A 20,254-nucleotide genomic window follows, 5' to 3' on the forward strand; every position below is an offset into this window, starting at 1 on the left:
ACTTTCCCCCCTGCTAATTTCAGGTTTTAGCTGTATTTTGTTCTGGGATACCACAATCCCCACCATCTGACCAAGGGGAAGGAGTGAAGTGAGACAATTCTCTTTCTCTGGAGGCTAACCGGAGAAAGAACATTTTCTCACTTAATTCCTAATCATAAAACCACAGACTGTGAGAGTTGGAAGGGACATTAAAGATCTTCTATAGTGGCCCCTTCATCTTACAGATGAGGAAACTGAATGAAATACAGAGAGGTGGCTTGCCCAGGGTGACAGTTAGTGACAGCACCAAGATTAGAACTCAGGTCTTCTGAGTCCTAATCTAAGACCCTTTCCCAATATGACATTACCTCTTTTTTCTTTCCCAGACATAGTATATTCTCTTGGTTAGAAGACCTACGCTAATCCTCCTGGCTCCTTCTTACTCGTTATTCAAGATGAGAGAAAGAGATTAATTGGCAAAAAGAATTAAAGAGTCTCAGCTTCATTTTTCACTATGTGGTGGAACTTTTAAGGAACTGCCAATGATTTAGCTTTTGGGGTGTGGTGAATAAATGTTCACCTACAGTCAGATACAGGCTGATGGACAAATAGAGTGCAATGAAGGAATGGGATAAACACAAGCATCAATATTAAACATTTTAAATATTTTTGTTATTTTTTTGTTTTTACCTTACCTACTTTTTCCAATGTCATTAACATTTAAGATTGGATAAGAAATAATTTTACTTTTTCTATTTTGATAATTAATATAACAAACATTCTTTTCCCTTCTGTTTTTAATTGTACATATACAGCTAAACTGGATTAAATAGGTTCCTGTAGACTAGTTTGGGAATATAACTACTGCTTATCTCTTTGTGGAAATGAGATATGAGGAAATGTAATCCAAGTTGCAGAAAGACAACTTACAAACTTTTAGACCACAATCTGTAAATTTGGATACTGACTATACATATATGTATGCATATGCATAAGCACATATATACATATATACACACACAAGCACATATATATATATATATATATGTATGTATGTTTGCATCTTTGGTTGTTTATAGAATTTTGAGGTGAAATATGGTTACAGATCACAGACTTTCTCTTTCTAATTATAATGGAAAGTCCTCTTGTTTTGGGACCTTATATGTCTCAGAGTTTAGTTGTTAAGGCCTATTACTTTGTTAGGGTCTTGAAGAAAATTATTTCTTCTATTAAATGGGAAATATGATAGTATTAAACACTCATGCAGCATAATGAAAGGTACGCAAATAATGATGCTGGCTTTCTAGGACTTTCCAGGCTAATGGATTCTTTTTCTTTCTAGAACCTAAGGACTCTGCATAGGAAACTAGAAGAACAAGAGGAGGCCTTATTAGGGCGTGCTCAGGTGGTAGACTTACTCCAGCAGGAGCTATCTATTGCAGAACAGAAAAATCAGGTACCTCTTTTTACTAGGTACTTAATTATACTTAACATGGGATATGTGTTCTTTTTTTCCTTTCGGATTGAATTTTTAGACAGTGGACATAACTTCTTATTTATGTAAGTCCTTAGAAGGTGGGCATTTTATATCTTTATTTAGAAAGTCTTTCTTTTGGCCATCCTGCATCTAGAGTTTTTAGTGTACAGTTATCCCTTCCACATAGTGACTTTTCTCATCAGTTTTGCTATATCACAGGTTGGCATAATAAATGGAAATTTGGGGGTAGTTTTGCAGAAGACACAGAAGACATATGAAGGCCCGTAGATGACACAGAAAAAGTTCAGAAACTCAGAAATGCATAAAAAGTATGTATTATAAACATCCCATAAAAGAAAAAGAAAATATTCAGACTTCTCTGGTATGAAGTCCAAAAAATTTTACATGGATTTTCCAGATCAAGGAAGCATGATACCCTAACCTCCAAGATGTGGAAGCAATTACTGTATATACTGTCATTCCCCCTGGGAAATTTCTGTTACTTCATTTTATATCTTCATCTTAAATAGCTTCCTTTCTTGGTTTCCTAGATTTATAATACATAATATCTGTAACACCTTAATAGTTTTGGTAGTCCTCTATATACATTATCTCATTTGAGCTTCAAAACAACCCTGTGAGGTTAGAGATACAGTTGTTCCTCCTCTTTATAGGTAGATACTGATGGATGAGAGATATTAAGTAATTTACCTAAGATTACACAGCTAGTAGAAATCCAAGGTGAGATTTGAACTCAGGTCTTATTGATTCCAAGTTTAGTGTTCTAGCTATCATACCATCTAACTGTCTGGTATTATATCTTTTGTTGCTTCCTTCCTCCATCAATTTGTCTTAGATGCCTATGTGTTAGATTAAAGGAGTTCCATTTTGCAGTGTATAAATTAGTTGAGGTTTAGTTATGAGTCTTTTTTTCTTTTCTTTTTCTTTTTAAGGTTCTTTCTGAACAGTTGCAGCAATTGGAAGCTGAGCAAAATAGGTTAAAAACTGTTCTGGAAACAGAGAGACAGGAGTCGAAGAGTCTGATTGAAAAAATGGAGCTTGAAGTGGCAGAAAGAAAACTATCTTTACACAGCCTAGAAGAAGAAATGCATTGTCTTTTGGAGCAGTTAAAACAGGCAGGCCAGATTCGGTCTGAATTAGAGTCTCAGTGTAGTGCTTTGGAGCAGAGGCTTAAAATAGCAGAAGAAGAGAAGGACTCTCAAATTTTGTTTCTTCAAAAGACTGAAAAAGAACTACAGTCATCTTGTGAGGCCTTAAAGGTTCAGAATGAAAAGCTTCTACAGGATATCAGTCATCAGGCAGTTCAGTCAGCTCAGACCATTCAACAGCTAGAAGGTCAGTACCCTTTATTTTTTTCCTTTCTTTTAAAATTTTTTTTTAAATCATAAAAGTATTTTATTATTTTCCAGTTACATGTAAAGATAGTTTTCAACATTTGTTTTTATAAGATTTCTAGTTTCAAATTTTTCTGCCACCCTCCCTTCCCTCCTCCTCAAGACAGAAAGCAATCTGATATAGGATATATATGTACAATCACATTAAACATATTTCTGCATTAGTCATGTTGTGAAAGAAGAAGCAGAACAAAAGGGCAAAATCTCAAAAAAGGAAAAAAAAACAACAACAAAAAGTAGAAACAGTATGGTTCAATCTGCATCCAGATTCCATAGTTCTTTTTTCTGGATGTGAAGAGCGTTTCCCATCAGGAGTCCTTTGGAATTATCTTGGATCATTGTATTTCTGAGAAGAGTTAAGCCTATCACAGTTGATCATCACACATTGTTGATACTGTGTACAATGTTCTCTTGGTTCTGCTCATTTCATTCAGCATCAGTTCATGTAAGTCTTTCCAGGTTTTTCAGAAATCCATCTACTTATTGTTTCTTACAGACAACTTGCTTTTATAATGCATTTCTCAGAGTCCTGGTCACCTAATTAATCGCTAAAACCCACTGAATCAAAAGGAGGGTTAAAAGGAAGACCTTCCTAAACTACAAGATAAATCCTTAGTTTCATTTCTCCTGCTTTTATTAGAAAGTGTTTTTACCCTAGTGCTTATTATTGTCATTATAACAATTCCAGACAATAATGACAGCTTCATCAGTGTGCCAGGAACTTGTAGAAGAAAGCTGTGTTAAGTATGACACTGGACTTGAGGATCCATAAGGCATGGTAGAGGATTTGAATAGCCTTTCTCTAGGTTTAGGGCTTGGAGGGCAAAATTGCATTTTGTCAGTCTTAGAGATAATCTGAATTGTCCTTGGCTGATACAAAGATAGTTCAGAAAGGTTTCCTTGGAGATCTGAACTTTATAAAGAGGTATATATTTGGAAAAGGGTTAAAAGACTTAAACTCCAGGAAAGAACAAAACATATTTTTATAAAGTAATGAATTGAACCAAAGAAGAATAGGACATATTTTGAACAGAGAACCACATATTATGAACATAATTTTAATTTAAGCATATTTTTACTCAGTACTGTTTTGTGGGAATAAGGTAAGACATACTGTGCAAAATTGAGTGGTAAAAAAAACATTTTTGAAAGGGGTGAAGGGAAGAGGAACTTTTGATCTTTAATTTGATTATGTTTTGCTATAAATGCTTTATTCAGGGGTCTTTGAGAACATTTAAAGAGTTAAAATGAAACATTGTCACTGACATCCTCAAGTTGGACTAAGATAACTTAAGTAGAGGCTAGCAACTCAGTAGAAGTTTTTGGAGACTGCTGCCCCATAAAGTTTCTGTTCTGTGACATATCATTTTGGTATATTTATTTTTTTAGATAAACTTCAGCAAAAAACCAAAGAAATTAACCAATCCCAGATTGAACCAGTGTTGCAGAAATCGGAAATGGCCTCTCAGACCTCCAGCTCAGATGAGAATGACCAGGTTCTCAAGGTAAACAAAGTTCAAATGTCTTGGTGCTATTCTATCTTTAGTACCTGGTGGATAACCAACATTGTTTCATGAGGTACTTGATCATATCACTTAGTAATGCACATGATGAACATAAATAAAAGGATTATCATGTTGATAATTGAAATGTATTTACCAATGTTTATTGCAGAGGTAGATCTACAGTTATTGATCATATCTTTAAACTAACTTGACATGTACTTAGTGATTTTGATGCATCAGTAAGATTAATGGAGGATGGCAAAAAGATACACTGGACAATATGATTCTCGATTAAGAAATTTTAAGAGTATAAATAAGGGACTCTTAACCTTTTTTGTGTCATGGGCACCTTTGGCAGTCTAGTAAAGCTTTTGGATCCCTCAGAATAATATTTTTTTCCCCTTGTGGGGCAATGAGGGTTAAGTGACTTGCCCAGGGTCACACAGCTACTAAGTGTCAAGTGTCTGAGGCTGGATTTGAACTCAGGTCCTCCTGAATTCAGGGCCAGTGCTTTATCTACATTTTTAAATGTATAAAATAAAATACATAAGGTTACAAAAGAAATCAGTTATATTGAAATAGTTATCAAAATAATTTTTAAAAAATGAGTCCACAGGGGAAGCTAGGTGGTACAGTGCATAGAGTACTGGCCCTGGATTCAGGAGGACCGTAGTTCAAATTTGTCCTCAATCACTTGACACTTACTAGCTGTGTGACCCTGGGCAAGTCACTTAACCCCAATTGTCTTACCAAAACCAAAACGAAACACACAAAAAAAACCGAGTCCACAAAACGTAGTTTAAGATCTGTATTCTAAATGCTTTTAGCTTATGCAGAAGCTTTACCCTATATGTCATTAATATTTTTTTCTCTAGAGGGGAATTGGAAGAGCACAAAAAATGAAATTTGCTGCATCTTATCAGGAAACAACTGGTTACCAACTAGGGAGTAATTTCTAAATTAGCTTAACTAAGAAAAGATCAAAGTTAATATCAAATTAGAAGAAAGTATAAAGATGAAAATATATAGTTTACAGTCACAATAGTTCCAATCTGATCTATTCCAATAGGAATTGGAATAAGCAAAAGAAATCATTATGAACTTCATTTGAAAGTTTAAACAATGTGAAGCAATTACTGTGATGAGAAAGTCAGAAGAACACAGAAATTGACTCATCCAGCAAATACTTAATATTCTAGTCAAATGGAAAGACATGGCAGCCAAAGACAGCTTTGGTTTAGAATAGAAATAAAGTTACAAAACCAACAGAGGAAGGTATGAGCAGACATACCTTGTAAAGCACCAAGAACCATTGAAAGGAAAAACTGAGTTTGTTGAAAGTTTGGCATGAGTTCCAATTCAGCTGTATTATCCCAAGAGTATTTACAACTGAAACTGGAAGTGAGACAACAGACAAATGAAACCTGTCTGTGTGCATGTTGATAAAACACTATTTTTTTTATTAGTGCAGTAGAACTACCACATTTGAACTTTTAATGTCTCAGCCCTTGATATGCTGCATGAGGGAGAGAGATGGCATTAAAGAGTATACTGGTAGAACAGCTAGAGAGTGATTTACAAGATATCTGAACTAGGGGAAAATACCAAGTAAATGAAACAAATCACAGATGATATAATTGCCCAACTCCCCTCCCCCAGAAGAAGAAAAAATGCTTTAAAAAATAATAACAGGGGCAGCTAGGTGATGCAGTGGATAGAGCACCGGCCCTGGAGTCAGGAGTACCTGAGTTCAAATCCGGCCTCAGACACTTAACACTTACTAGCTGTGTGACCCTGGGCAAGTCACTTAACCCCAATTGCCTCACTAATAATAATAATAATAATAATAATAACAATAAACAATAAACAGTAGGATTATTCTCTAAATTTTCAGTATGTCTTCTGCAAATAAGAACATATAAGAGACCTCAGACCCTATAAAGAACCTTTCTTCCATTTAGACTCTCTGCTGGACTTTATTCATGACAGTGGCAGGTAGTACTTCCCCTTATTTTGAGGATTGTGCTGATTGTACCAAGCCCCCAAATCCTAACACACTTCCTAAATGAGATCCAAATACTTAAAAGAGTTGTTAGCCTAACAGTCTATATGAGGAAAATGAAATCAATGAAGAATTTCTATTGTCCAAACTATAATATGCAAGTAGAGGGATATCCCCTTTAGCTGGTCCATCAGAGCATAAGTCTTGGATAAAGATTGTAGATGGACAGTGAGCTGGCCCCAGAATAGGAGAAAGAATGGATACAAAATGATTTTTGGAAATTTATGTGGTATTTCCAAGTTCCTCTCTGAAACCAAAACCAATCTTTTCAAAAATTCTTCCAGGGATACTGTACTGTATGGTTTCAAGTCATAGAATATCATAATCTCTAAAGAATCAAAATTGCAGTTGGCACAAAGGGTAAAGACACATAATGAGCATAAAGAGATTGTATTGTATTATCAAGTGTGACTTGCCCCAAGAAATGGTATAAAAAATGAAATGTCAGAGATGTATGTCACAAAAGGAAGTGGTGCCATTCTTGTCATGAGAGAAAGACATACTTGGTGGAAAGCCAGTTAAAAGACCTAGAGGAAGACCAATCTCTGAGTTTGGGTAGATTTTCCATAAAGAATTTATGGAAGGGGAGCAGCTAGGTGGCAGTGGATAAAGCAGTGGCCCGGGATTCAGGAGGACCTGAGTTAAAATCTGGTCTCAGACACTTGACACTTACTAGCTGTGTGACCCTGGGCAAATCACTTAACCCTCATTGCCCTGCAAAAAAAAAAAAAAAAGAATTTATAGAAGGATGTGTTTAATAGTCACACAGGATAAGGTATATATAGGATGTGATTTGTACCATTAGAAGGAATACTCGCATCAGGGTTTTCAAGGATCCATTGAAGTATATTTGAATCTGTAAACAAAAATTTATCCTTTGTACTTAAAGATATATCCTAAGTAGTTGCAGAGAGACTAGTTACTAATAACTTATGTAGGACAGATTTGTACCAAAAAATGCATGTGAATGTCATGTGATAGTTCTGTATAGTCTACATAATATTTTACTAGGTATGGTAGTTACTTGGAAGAGTACACAGAAAATTTTTACATAAAAGTCAGCCCTGCCTGAGGTAAGACTTTAGAATTTCTTATCTTAGATGTACATGACAAACCATAAAGCATGTTTATTATGTTTCCAGATGATACCAAATTAGTGGTGATAGAACAGTAATAGCATCTTTAATGGGATTAGGATTCACCAATGATATGTTTATTCAAAAAGTATTTATCAAATATTATGTACGTAACATTAAGCTATGAGCTCTAGGAAATACAGTATGATAGTAGTCCCTACCCTTAAGGTGCTAATAATGTGTTTGGGCAAATAATGTACATGCATGAATAGTTTAATAACAAGGTGAAAGCCAAATGAATGATAAAGACCAGTAGTGTCAAACTTCATTATAAACAGATCCCTGTGGGCCACATATGAACTTAGAAAACCAAAAATTAACATTATTTATGTTATATTGTCTTTTCATTTATTTAAAAAATATTTACCAATTACATTTTAAGCTGTTTTGGGCTGCACACTGGAGCTTTCCTGGCCACCAGTTGGACATCTCTGGTACAAACAATAAGTACTAGAGGATGACAGACAATCATTGCCAGACAGACCATGTTAATTTAGGAAAATAGCAACAGTAGTATAATTAATAAGAGTTAGACCTGGGTTTTAGCCACAGTAATGTCTTAAGCAAGCAATCTTACTTTGAAAAAATCCTTTAACCACTCTAAGCCATAGTATTCCTTATCTCTAGAATGATGGATTTAGATTGGATTCTCTACAAAACCCCTTCTATATTACAATTCTATGACAAGCAATGAAGTCATCCATATACTAAAGACAAACTTTTGGGACATAAGATGAAAAAAGTTAAATATTTGCAGTTCATTAAGAAAACCAAATATTTTGTGTGCATAAATAAAATTATGAGGTGCAACAGCCCCAGTGTTAGATGGTAGATGGGGTTTTAAGCTTAGAAACAAGAATAGCATTACTCCTCTTCACTGAGGATAGATATTATTTTGCAATCATTCTTCTTAGGAAATTTCTCTTCAGTTTCTAGGGAGGTCCCTTATTTTATGAGCGTTGTAAGCAAATTTCCTATCACTACTGGCTTTTGGACCAGGGATTGCTGAGTTACATATTTTTCCCCATGCGGATGGTTTTGAATGAATGTCTTTGTAGCTTAGCCTTGAAACACTGAATCTAATAAAATCTTTCAGCTGCCACTTCCCCATAGAGATTATTGACATTCTTTCTTTGCCTATAAATGGGAATACCTTTGAGTTAAGTCCAGGAAGAATAGGGTTATTTCCTGTTCTCAAAATTTCCCACTGAAATAGATACTGAAGAAGACTAACTATAAATGCTGGAGAACATTTGGACATTAGTTTGAATTTTCCTTAATCTCTTTGAGAATATGAGTGAGAAAATGCCTCATTTGCCCCTTTTCTGCATTTCAGGTAGACTTAGAAGAGAACATTGCCTCTTTGCAGAAGAGAGTAGCAGAACTTGAAGAAGAAAAATGCACATTGCTTCTCTCTACTGTGGAACTGGAGGAGCTAAAAGTTGAAAATGGTATGTATGGTGTTATTTAATACTAACTGAAAATCTGTTTTCTATGGCTTCTTATCCAGAAGAATGTGTCTTGTTATGGTTGTTGACTTTATTTGTAAAATGAAGGTTATATCCTATTGTAAGTGACACACTTGATCATGCCATCAGCCATAAGTATTCCACTTCCATGTTCATGAGCTCTGATTATCTGATAATAAAATTTTACCACTCCATCTTTTTCTATACTTTATAATCCCTCACCTTGTGCTCTGCCCTCACCATGACTTCCAGTCCCTCTACCCTTCAGGTTTTTAGTAGGTCATTACCCCACCACTGGCTCTACTCGTTTTCCTATCTTGTTTGTTTGGTGAATCATTTAAATCTACACTGTTCTCTATACTCTGTTCCCTTTTCCTATCATGCCTTGTAGAACTCTGGATTACTCCCACAATCCACTGCTTTCAATTCTATTTGTGTGTTGTTGCACAGAGCTGGAGAAAATCATGAAACCATGCTGACTGCGGCCACTATAAATTTACATAGTCTCATCTGGGATGTCATTGTAGCAAGATAGTCCTTTTATACTTCCTAATCTGTTTGCTGTCCATTTATCACAGTGGAGGTTCTCCCATAGTACCCTCTTTTCCCATCCTCTTAGTTGATGACCTTGCCTCATACTTTACTGGAAAAGCTGGGGCACTTTCCTGAGAATTCTCTCTTCTCTGCTGTTCTGGATCTTGTATCACTCAGACAACTTCCCCTGCTAGATCTTTCTTTACCTTAGTTCTCACAAAGAAGCAGCCCTTTTCCATTCTAGGGCAAACTTCTCAGCATGTATCTTTGATTTCATCCTTTGATTCCATCCCCTCCTCATTTTCTCTAGCAGATTGCACCCTCTATCATACCCACCCTGTCTTTAATAATCCCTCCCGGTTTATTGGCATCCTTCCAGCTGCCTAAAAAAACCACTACATCTCTCCTGTCCTTAAAAACCTCCCACTTTATCTGACTATTCTCCCTAGTTAACATCCTCAATTTCTCTTTTTTATGACTAAACTCCTTGAGAAAGCCATCCATAATTGATGCCTTATTTGAAATTGCTTTCACCAAAGTTAATTGCCCAATCTAATGGCCTTTCTCAATCCAAATCATTCTTGATCTCTTTGCAACCTCCAACACCATTTCTGCTGTATATTCTCTCCTTTGGGTTTTTGTGACACACCACTATTTTCTGGTTCTCCTATCTGACTGACCGTTCTTCAGTCTATTGGTAGTTCATCATCCAGATCATACCTGCTAACCATGGGTGCCCCCCCACACTCCACTTTCCCCAAGGCTCTGTCCTGGACCATCTTTTTTCCCCCTGTTTATGCTATTTCACTTGTTGATTTTAGCTCCTCAATTATTGTCTTTATGTAGATGATTCTGAGATCTATGTATTTAGCCTTAACTTCTCTTTTCAGATGTTCCCTAGGCATTGCTTCTCAATAAGTGCAAAACAGAACTCATTCTCTTTCCCCACAAAATGCTCCCCTCTCCTCAACTTTCTTACTACTCTTGAAGATATCACCATCTTCCCAGTCATCACAGCCTTGGTGTCATCCTTGAGTCTTCCCTCTCACTGAGCCCTACGTATCCAATCTTTTGTTAAGTCTTGCCATTTTTACCTTCACAACACCTTTCTTCTATGTCTCCCATCCTCTTCTTACACAACTGCCACCCTGGTGAAGGTCCCAACTATTGTAATAGAACTTCTGGTTGCCTCTCTTTCTTAAGTCTCTCCCTATCCCAGTTCATTCTCTACTCAGCTGACAAAATGATCTTCCTAAAGCACTGGTCTGACCATGTCATCTTTCTTTTCAGTCAGCCTCAGTGGCTTTCTGTTATCCCTAGAATCAAATATAAAATGCTGTGTTTGGTACATAAAGCTCTTCACAAACTGACATATTCCTAACTTTCCAGACTTTTTATAGTTTACTTTCCTCCCCTCCTGGTTTCCCTGACTTCCTTTAACACTCAGCTCAAATCCCATCTTCTGCAGGAGGTCTTTCACAGTCCTGTTTCTTGTACCTTCCCTGACATTACCGTCCATTTACACTGTATATCTCTTGGATATAAATAATTATTTGAATAAACTCCTTAAGATCAGGAAACATGTTTTGCTTTTCTTTGTATCCCTACTGGTTAGCATAGTGACTGGCACATAGTATGTGCTTAATGAATGCTTGTAGGCTAACTGATCTGTCTGGAAAATCTCATCTGTTTGCCAGCTGCCTTTAAAGTGCACATAAGAGAATTCAGAATTAGGGTTTAAAAATTAGATGAGTAATCCATGTTAGTGTTATATATGATTATATGAGGTATCACTAAAAATTAAGGCAGTTGGTTCCAGAAGCCACATGCAGAATTTGTCTCATTTTTAGTAGCCACATATTGTGTGGAAGGTATATCACATCTATCCAATATGTAGACAGCTCAGGATGGTGAGGCTGGTAGTGGTTAGTGCTTATTTGTGGTTAGTGTTCTACAGTACTGAGCTCACTGTGGGAGCCCAACAAAATTATTCAAAAGTAATTATAAATCCCCAAATAGAAGTTATATCTAAATGATATAGAGGGGACCTCTAGGTGGCGCAGGGGATAAAGCACTGGCCCTGGATTAGGAGGACCTGAGTTCAAATTTCTGGGTTATATTAGTCCTTCCAAATGGCAAGAGAATAAATAGGACAATCTCTAGAGAGGGTTTTTTGCTTTTATTTATGTCATAGAGCCCTTTGGCAGTCTGCTGAAGCCTATGGACAGACTCCTTCCCGGGATAATATTTTCAAATACATAAAATAAAATAAAATAGGGTTACAAAGGAAACCAGTTGTATTGAAATACCCTTATCAAAATATTTACAAAATAATATTTTATTTTTCACAAATGGAACACTATTGTTGTACTCTAGATTCAAACCTATGTTGTACTTAGGCTATTTATTTCCTACTTCTGATGGTGGCTGAATTATAGCCCATATTTTGAAGGAAGCTCATTACTCAGACTAATATTTCTTTAAAAAAGATCGTCTTTTTTTCATGTTTTCCAAATTACCGTAGGGGGCAGCTAGGTGGTGCAGTGGATAAAGCACTGGCCCTGGATTCAGGAGTACCTGAGTTCAAATCTGGCCTCAGACACTTGACACTTACCAGCTGTGTGACCCTGGGCAAGTCACTTAACCCCCATTGCCCCGCAAAAAACAAAACAAAACAAAAAAAACCAAATTACTGTAGGTCCTTCACATCCTAATCATTCAAAAAGTATTTTTTCTTTGCGTTCTAGCTCAGTTCTTTTGAGACTTTGCACTGCCTATCATTCTTTAACATTTAAAAAATTTTCAATTTAATATTAAATAAAATAAGCATTTCCATTTACAAAGTAGAAAAGAAAAGAGTATTGTACCTGAAAGTCGAAATCTCTTATTATGCAGTGCTTACTTTTTTTTCTAAACATAATAAATTAAACTTGTAACTTTCAAAGCTGTCCTGTTTCCTTATGTTTCTTCTAAGCCTTCTTTTTGTTCTCTTATGTGCACTTTGAAAATGTTTTAATGATTCTTTTTCTCATTTTTTGCAACCCTATCACTAGCCCCTCTCTCCCTCATGTTTCCTCCCAAAAATTCAAAAAGAAAAAGAAAAAACCCTTTTAATAAATATGCATAATAAAGCAAAACAAATTTCCACGTTGCCTGTCAGATAATGTATGTCTTAATCTTAGTCTGTTACCTTTGTGTCAGGAGGTTTCTCAACCTGCATCATTCTCAAAAATCTAGTCTGAATTTCCTGGAATAATGACTAAGATTGTTTCATGAAAGTATAAGATGATTGGGTTTTGATTTTTTTCTTTGAAGCTAAAACTATATTCTGTAATCATTTCAGAAAAACTACAATCTCAGATTACTCTCCTAGAGGCTCAGCATGGATCTGAGATGGCTGATGGAGAAGTGACAGGACAGGTAAATGACTAAACTCTCAAAATTAAAAAAAAAAAATGAACCTGGATAAAGGGAAAGATCATCTGTTTACAGCTGAAAGAGGTCTCAGAGGTCATCTTGGTCCAACCCCTTCTCCTTCCCCCCTTCATTTTACAGATAAAGAAACTGAAACTCAGAGAGGATAAGTCACTTGCCCAGGATTACACAAGTAGTAAGGGTCAGAACCCAAATTCTGTGATTCTCAGGCAAGCAGTCTTTATATCATACCATTGTATTATCTTTCCAAGTTGACTTTAAACCTGAACATGGGAGACATGGATGCTATGAGTTATACTTTATTTACATTTGTATCTAGTTATCTTGAATCCTTCATTTACTCTGAAATAACTATATCTCTTTAGAGCTCATCCTGTCAGTTTATTTCACTCTTTGCTAAGCACAACTCTACATCTCTATGCCTATTAGAAGGCAAGCTGTATCACATTATCACGTTATCACATTATCATAGTTTTAGATATGGGAGGGACCTTAGAGGTCATCTAGTCCAACTCTCTCATTTTGCAGATGAGGGAACTTATTGGGCACAGAGAGGTTAAGAGACTTGCTCCAAATCACACAGCTCATAAATGGCAAAGTCAGGGCTTGAACCCAGGTCCTATGAGTCCAGATCCATAGATCTTTCCACTCTACCATGCTGTCTTTTTTTTTTTTTTTTTGGTGGGGCAATGAGGGTTAAGTGACTTTACCAGGGTCACACAGCTAGTAAGTGTCAAGTGTCTGAGGTCAGATTTGAACTCAGGTTCTCCTGAATCCAGGGCCAGTGCTCTACCACTGTGCTACCTCGCTGCCCCTGATACCATGGTGTCTTAATTGTTTCTTTTCATACCATGTGGCTAGTGTTTGGATTGTGCTCAGACTCTGAGAGCTGGCTAGGCAGCTTTAGTTATTAAAAAGGATGTTTTGACATTGTGGTTATTTTTCCTGAAAATTCTTATATAAAAGCAAGGTACCTTAATATATTCTCTCTTGTAGGGAAGGAATTTGGATGTTGGTGTTATTTTATCTAAATCTAGGATGTCAGTTAGATTTAGAACAATTTATACGCTCATAACTCAGATCTAGTACTTCCAGGGTTAATTCTCTTTGTAGAAATATTTTGACTTAATGGCCTAATTTGGGGGGCCTAATCTGACTGGGGTACTTAATCTGGGACTGTTGACTGTTTGGTTATCTGACCGTTATTAATTTCCTATGGGCCGTTTATAAAGTTCCACCACACTTCTCCACTCCCAAAATTGATAAGCAAAGGATTAAGAAGCCTCTTAACTAAATAATCAAAGCAGATTTTATTTATGAGATACAATTTAAACATAAAAATGCAGGGAAATAAAATGCACAACCTGACTGCGTTCTGGCACGTCTCTTTCCACCTGCTGCATCTGGAACTTTTTTAGCCTCCTCCTGCATACCAACGGACCTTCTTCTAGTGTTCCCCTCACTGAAAAGCCCCCCTGCTCTGTATCAGCCTCCATCCCTTCTTGTTCTTAGCTTTTTCCCCTTCCGCCCTAGTGCTGCGGCTGGGTGGAGGGGACGCTTGAGTGTCTTGTGGGTACCACACTCAGGGCTGTAGGGGCCCGTGCCCCCTGCTGTGTGCCCAGGGACCTCTGCATGGGCTATGCCAGAGGCCAGCCTGAACGAGCCCAGGATCTCTCAGATAGATCCGCTCAGGGTGGAGGGAGCTGGGGCTTTTTCCCCCAGCCGTCTGACCTGGCATCTTGTACAGCCCATGGGGCTTTTTGGCTCAGCTGAAGCTGAGGGGGTGGGGTACCAGCCCCTCACACAGAAAAAACCTTGAGGGCCCAAGGCTTTCTAATCTCAGCCCAAAGGTAGGGTCCCCAAATCAAAATAAATTTCCACCTCTTCCTTGATAAGGAAGCAAATACTTCAGTTTCTCTGTTGCCTTATAATGCTTGTTGACATTTTCACTCTTCTTTTTCTTTTCTTTTTCTTTTTTTTTTCTTTTGCTACAGATCACCACTGATGGAATCACCAAAAGTAGTACCGACAAATCTACTGAGGAAAGTAGACAGGATGACAGCTTGGAGATCATTGTTTCACAGAAACATAAGTTGTCGGTTTTGTTGTTGGAAATGAAAGAAGCCCAAGAGGAGATTGCATTCCTTAAAGGGCAGCTCCAGATCACAAAGCCCAGTACCAATTTGATTTCAGAAGCACCTGAACAGGGGGAAATCAAGCAGGCAGAAGGTGAAGGAATGATACATGAAGGCATAGGACAGGACTTTTCTTTAATGCAAAATGAAGCATGCAGCCCTGTTGTAATTGATGTGGAAGGGCCAGAAAGCACTACACCTCAGAATCAGAGCAGCACACCACTGGAGATACCTGTAGTTCACACTTTCCCCACTGGTGTGGAAATACAATCAACAGAAGAGGCTGGAAAAGACTCTCTTTCTGTAGCTCAAGATCTTATTTTGTCTCAGCAAGATGAATTAAAAAAATTAGAAGGGCAAATATTGGAGCTTGAGTCAAGTCTTCAGAAAGCAGAGGAATCATATGAGAAAAGTTTAGGAGAGAAAGCTGAGGAAATCAGTAAGCTAGCCCAGCTAGTAGAGGACTTTAAGACAAATGAGGAAAAGAATAAGAGTACACTCAGTGCTCTGTGTGATGAGAGAGATCAGCTTTTGGTTCAGGTTCAGGAGCTTTGCATCATTACAGAACTAAAGGCACAAGTTAAGAAACTCGAAGAGAACCTTGCAGAGGCAGAAAAACAAAGAATATCTGACTATGAAAATAAGACCACCCATGAAAGCCTGCTAAATGAACAAATCCAGAGTCTCAGTACAGAATCAAAATCAAAGGATTTGAAAATTGAAACTTTGCAGAAAGAATTGGATGAAGTGCATCTCCAGTTTTCTGACCAGGGCACACTAGTAAGAAATCTGAAAAGTGACCTGCAAAAGAAAGAAAGTGAAATGCTTGATTTGGAAGAGCATGTAAGGAATACTTCAAATAAGATGGAAGAGCTTTCCCAGACTCTCTCCCAGAAGGAACTTGAGACAGCAAGAATAGACCAACTTTTATTAGAAAAAACTAGGGTTGTAGAGACCCTTCAACAAGCCATTGAAGAGAAGGATCAACAGGTGACTGAGCTCAGTGTACGTATGTCTGAGAAAATGGTCCAGCTCAATGAAGAGAAGTTTTCTCTTGGGGTTGAAGTCAAAGCACTCAGAGAAAAGCTTACTTTATTGTCCATTCCTGAAGAAGGCAAAAAGGAGAAGGAAACAGAAGAGAAAGAGGAAGAATGTTCAGATCTAAAACATGATCAGGATGATAAAGTAGTTTCAGCTTCACTAATAAAGAATGAAGAACTTCAGAGTGAATTCAATCTTCTGAAGAAAGAAAGTGACCAGATGAAGAGAAAGCTACAGGCTGCTCTCATTAACCGGAAGGAACTAATGAAGAAAGTCACTCAGCTAGAGAAAGAATTGGCACAAGTGAAAAATGAGCCTAAAGAAGAGACCCTGTTCTGTGAGGGAGATAGCATGGAAGCAACTCAGCTAGGTAAAGATGGGAAAACAAATACAGAAGAATCTGTTACTTCTGAAAGTCGGGAAACTGAAATATCTTTAAATCAGAAGATGTCTGAGAAAGAACTAGAGCTACAGAATGTAAAGAGAGATTTGGAGGAGAAGAGAGCAGCTGAAGAACAGCTCCAGGAATTAATCAAAGAGATGAAACAGAGCTTGCAGGACAAATTAAACCTCATAGATTTGCTTAAAGCTGAAATAACTGAAAACCAGACAGTCATCCAAAAATTAACCTCTTCTAACAAGGACTCTGGAGATGGAGACTCGGCAACACCCATAAAGGAGACAATAGCAGTTAGCACAGCTGGTGCAGAAAGTGGAGAACACTGGAAACTAGAACTAGAAGACAGAATTTTGAATCTTGAACAAGAAAAGGAACAACTCCAAAAGAAATTACAAGAAGTGCTAGCCTCCCGCAAGGTTACTTTAAAAAAAGCACAGGAGAAAGACAGACACCACAGGGAACAGCTAAAACAACAGAAAGATGATTATAATCTCTTACAGGAACGTTTTGATGAACAGAGCAAAGAGAATGAGAGCATACGAGACCAGCTACGGGAACTTGAAATACGAGTAAAAGAGACTACAGATGCTGGCTTAGCTGTGGACGGTAACACACAAGAATTAGACATGCCTACATCCAAAGCCAATGAACAGTGGCCCTCACAAATGACTTCAGAATCTGGTGAGTGCCCAGATAGTGTGGAGCATTCAGGAGGTAAAAGTGACTGGCAGGAAGAGGACAATTCAGTAGAACTGCTTAGAGCTGAGCTGAAAGAGCTACAGATTCAGAAAGAAGAGCTAGAATTCAGAGTCGGCTCTACCATAAATGACCTTTCTAAAAAATCAGAAGAGGCAGTTATGTTACAAGAACAGATAACAAAGCTGCTTTTAGAGGCAGAAGGTCTTAAAGTAGCTGCTCATGAGGCGGAAGCTCAGGTAGCCAGTCTGAAACTAGATCTGGAAAGCAGTCAAATGGAAGTCACAAGATTAGAACATTTTAGGGAATTACAGCCTGAACTAGATGAATTGAAAAGGCTCATGAACAAAAAAAATGAAGAAGTTGATGTCCTTCATGTGCAAGTAAGAGACAAAGATGAAATCCTTGGCAAAGTGCAGACAGAGATTGTAGAGCAAGAGGACTTGATTAAGGCCCTGCATGCACAGTTGGAAATGCAAGCCAAAGAACATGAAGAAAAAATTAAACAATTGCAAGTGGAACTTTCTGAAATTCAAAGGAAACCAGAGGAGGTAGTAGAAGAAGCCAAATCTAAGCAGCAAATTCAGAGGAAACTCCAAGCTGCACTTATCTCCAGGAAAGAGACCCTGAAAGAAAGCAAATGTCTTAAAGAAGAGTTGTCCTTGGCCAGAAATAATATTGAAACTCTCACTAAAACTCTGGCAGATGCAGAGAGCCAAGTTTCTGCTCACTGTAAAGAAAGGGATGCTTTATTAGACAGGTTGACTGTTCTTCAGGAAGAAAAAGAGAGACTTATTGCAGAAGTAGACAAATCTTTATTGGAAAGTCAAAATCTCAGTAGCTCCTGTGAAAGTCTGAAGCTAGCTCTAGAAGGTCTTACTGAAGACAAGGAGAAGCTAGTGAAGGAAATTGAAACTTTGAAATGTACCCAGGTTGCTGAAAATACTGAGTGGCAGGAAAAACACAAAGAACTGCAAAAGGAGTATGAGATTCTTCTTCAGTCCTATGAGAATGTAAGTAATGAGGCAGAACGTATTCAGCATGTTGTGGAAACTGTGAGACAAGAGAAACAAGAACTGTATGGTAAGTTAAAAAACACAGAAGCAAAAAAGAAAGACACAGAAAAGCAGCTTCAGGAAGCAGAGCAGGAAATGGAAGAAATGAAAGAGAAAATGAGGAAATTTGCAAAATCCAAACAGCAGAAAATTCTTGAGCTGGAAGAGGAGAATGACCGTCTTAGAGCAGAGGTCCACCCATCAGGCATTGAATCCAAAGAACCTGCAGAAATGCTTACTTCCAGCCCTAGTGTGAAGGAGGAACTAGAGGATACTAAGTTAAGGTATGAATCTCTTTCTAAGGAGTTCGAAACAATAATGGCTGAGAAGAACTCTTTAAGTGAAGAGATTCAGAATTTAAAGCAGCAGTTGGAGGAAACAGAATCCAAATTGAAAAAGAATATAGAAGACCCTACAAAGCAGGAGATCCAAATGGATAGTATAGAAGTGGCACAGCAAGCTGTGTCTTTGTCTGTATCTGTACCTATACCAGATGAGGTTGAAGAGCAAGTCTCTTTGAGGACAAATGCAAGTTCAGAACATTCAGCACCCATCCCAGTGGACAGCAGTGCCATGGCAGATGTCAGTGCAAATGAGGGTATAAGTTCACATGATGAAATTAATACCTATATACAGCAAATTGATCAGCTTACAGAAAGAATTAAAGAACTAGAGGAGGAAAAGAAGATGAGGGAAAAAATAGACTGTTCTTTGGAAGACAAGAAAGATGCCTTACTGAGCCAGTTAGAAGCAAAGGATTATGAACTGAAAACTCTCCATGAAGAAGTTACCAAGATAAACCTGTTAAATGAGAAAATACAAGAGGAACTTGTCAAAGTCACCAAGTTGAAGGAAATAGTGGAGGTAGAGAAGGATGATCTGGAAGAGAAACTTATGAATCAACTAGCTGAACTTAATGGAAGCATTGGAAATTATCAGCAAGATGTCACAGATGCCCAAATGAGAAATGAGTTATTGGAATCTGAAATTCAGAACCTTCAGAAATGTGTGAGTGAACTGGAAGAAGAAAAGCGGCAGGCAGTTAAAGAAAAAAGCAGGATTGAGTCAGAGATCCGGAAGGAATACTTGGAGAAGCTACAGAGTGCTCAGAAGGGAGGACATGGGAGTAAAACTCATACAAAAGAGCTTCAGGAATTATTGAAAGAGAAGCAACAAGAAGTAAAGCAGTTGCAGAAGGACTGCATCAGGTATCAAGAGAAGATAAGTGGTCTAGAGAGAACAGTGAAGGCTCTGGAATTTGTACAAAATGAGTCACAGAAGGAATTGGAGATGGTCAAAGAAAACCTAGCCCAAGTAGAGGAAGATCGTAAGAAAGCCCAGGCAGAACTGGACTACTGCAAAGTGTTGCTTGATGACACTCAGAGTGAAGCAGCAAGGGTCCTAGCAGACAGTCTCAAGGTGAAAAAGGAACTTCAATCAAACAAAGAGCTTGTTAAAAGCCAAATGAAACAAAAAGATGAAGATCTTGAAAGAAAACTGGAACAAGCAGAAGATAAGCACATGAAAGAGGTGAAGAACATGCAAGAAAAGCTGGATGCTTTGCACAGAGAAAAGGTCCATTTGGAAGAGACTTTTGGAGAAGTTCAGGTCACCTTGAATAAAAAAGACCAAGAAGTCAAGGAACTTCAGGAAAATCTGAACAGCACTTTGGCCCAGCTTGCAGCCTTCACCAAAAGTATGTCTTCTCTCCAGGATGACCGGGATCGAGTGATAGATGAGGCTAAAAAATGGGAAAGAAAATTCAGTGATGCTATTCAAACAAAAGAAGAAGAAATACGGGCTAAGGAAGAGAATTGTAGTGTTTTAAAAGACCATCTAAGGCAGATGTCCATCCACATGGAAGAGCTGCAAATTAATATATCCAGGTAAACTAGTTAAGGACTTTCTCCTTATT

At 37.7% G+C, this 20,254-nt stretch overlaps 1 protein-coding gene across 5 annotated transcripts in view; it reads left to right on the forward strand.

Annotated features, from left to right (window-relative positions):
- The window catches only part of GOLGB1 (golgin B1), a 76,330-nt gene that overhangs the window by 19,556 nt on the left and 36,520 nt on the right, over window positions 1–20,254 (forward strand). For all 5 annotated transcript variants that reach the window (XM_043990466.1, XM_043990468.1, XM_043990469.1 and 2 more), the window contains 6 exons: window positions 1,322–1,435; window positions 2,410–2,812; window positions 4,261–4,376; window positions 8,911–9,025; window positions 12,921–12,997; window positions 15,007–20,225. In XM_043990466.1, the coding sequence (XP_043846401.1) occupies window positions 1,322–1,435; window positions 2,410–2,812; window positions 4,261–4,376; window positions 8,911–9,025; window positions 12,921–12,997; window positions 15,007–20,225 (6,044 nt within the window). The remainder of the gene's footprint in view (window positions 1–1,321; window positions 1,436–2,409; window positions 2,813–4,260; window positions 4,377–8,910; window positions 9,026–12,920; window positions 12,998–15,006; window positions 20,226–20,254) is intronic.

Source organism: Dromiciops gliroides, chromosome 3, assembly GCF_019393635.1.
Source record: "Dromiciops gliroides isolate mDroGli1 chromosome 3, mDroGli1.pri, whole genome shotgun sequence".
NCBI classification, from domain to species: domain Eukaryota; kingdom Metazoa; phylum Chordata; class Mammalia; order Microbiotheria; family Microbiotheriidae; genus Dromiciops; species Dromiciops gliroides.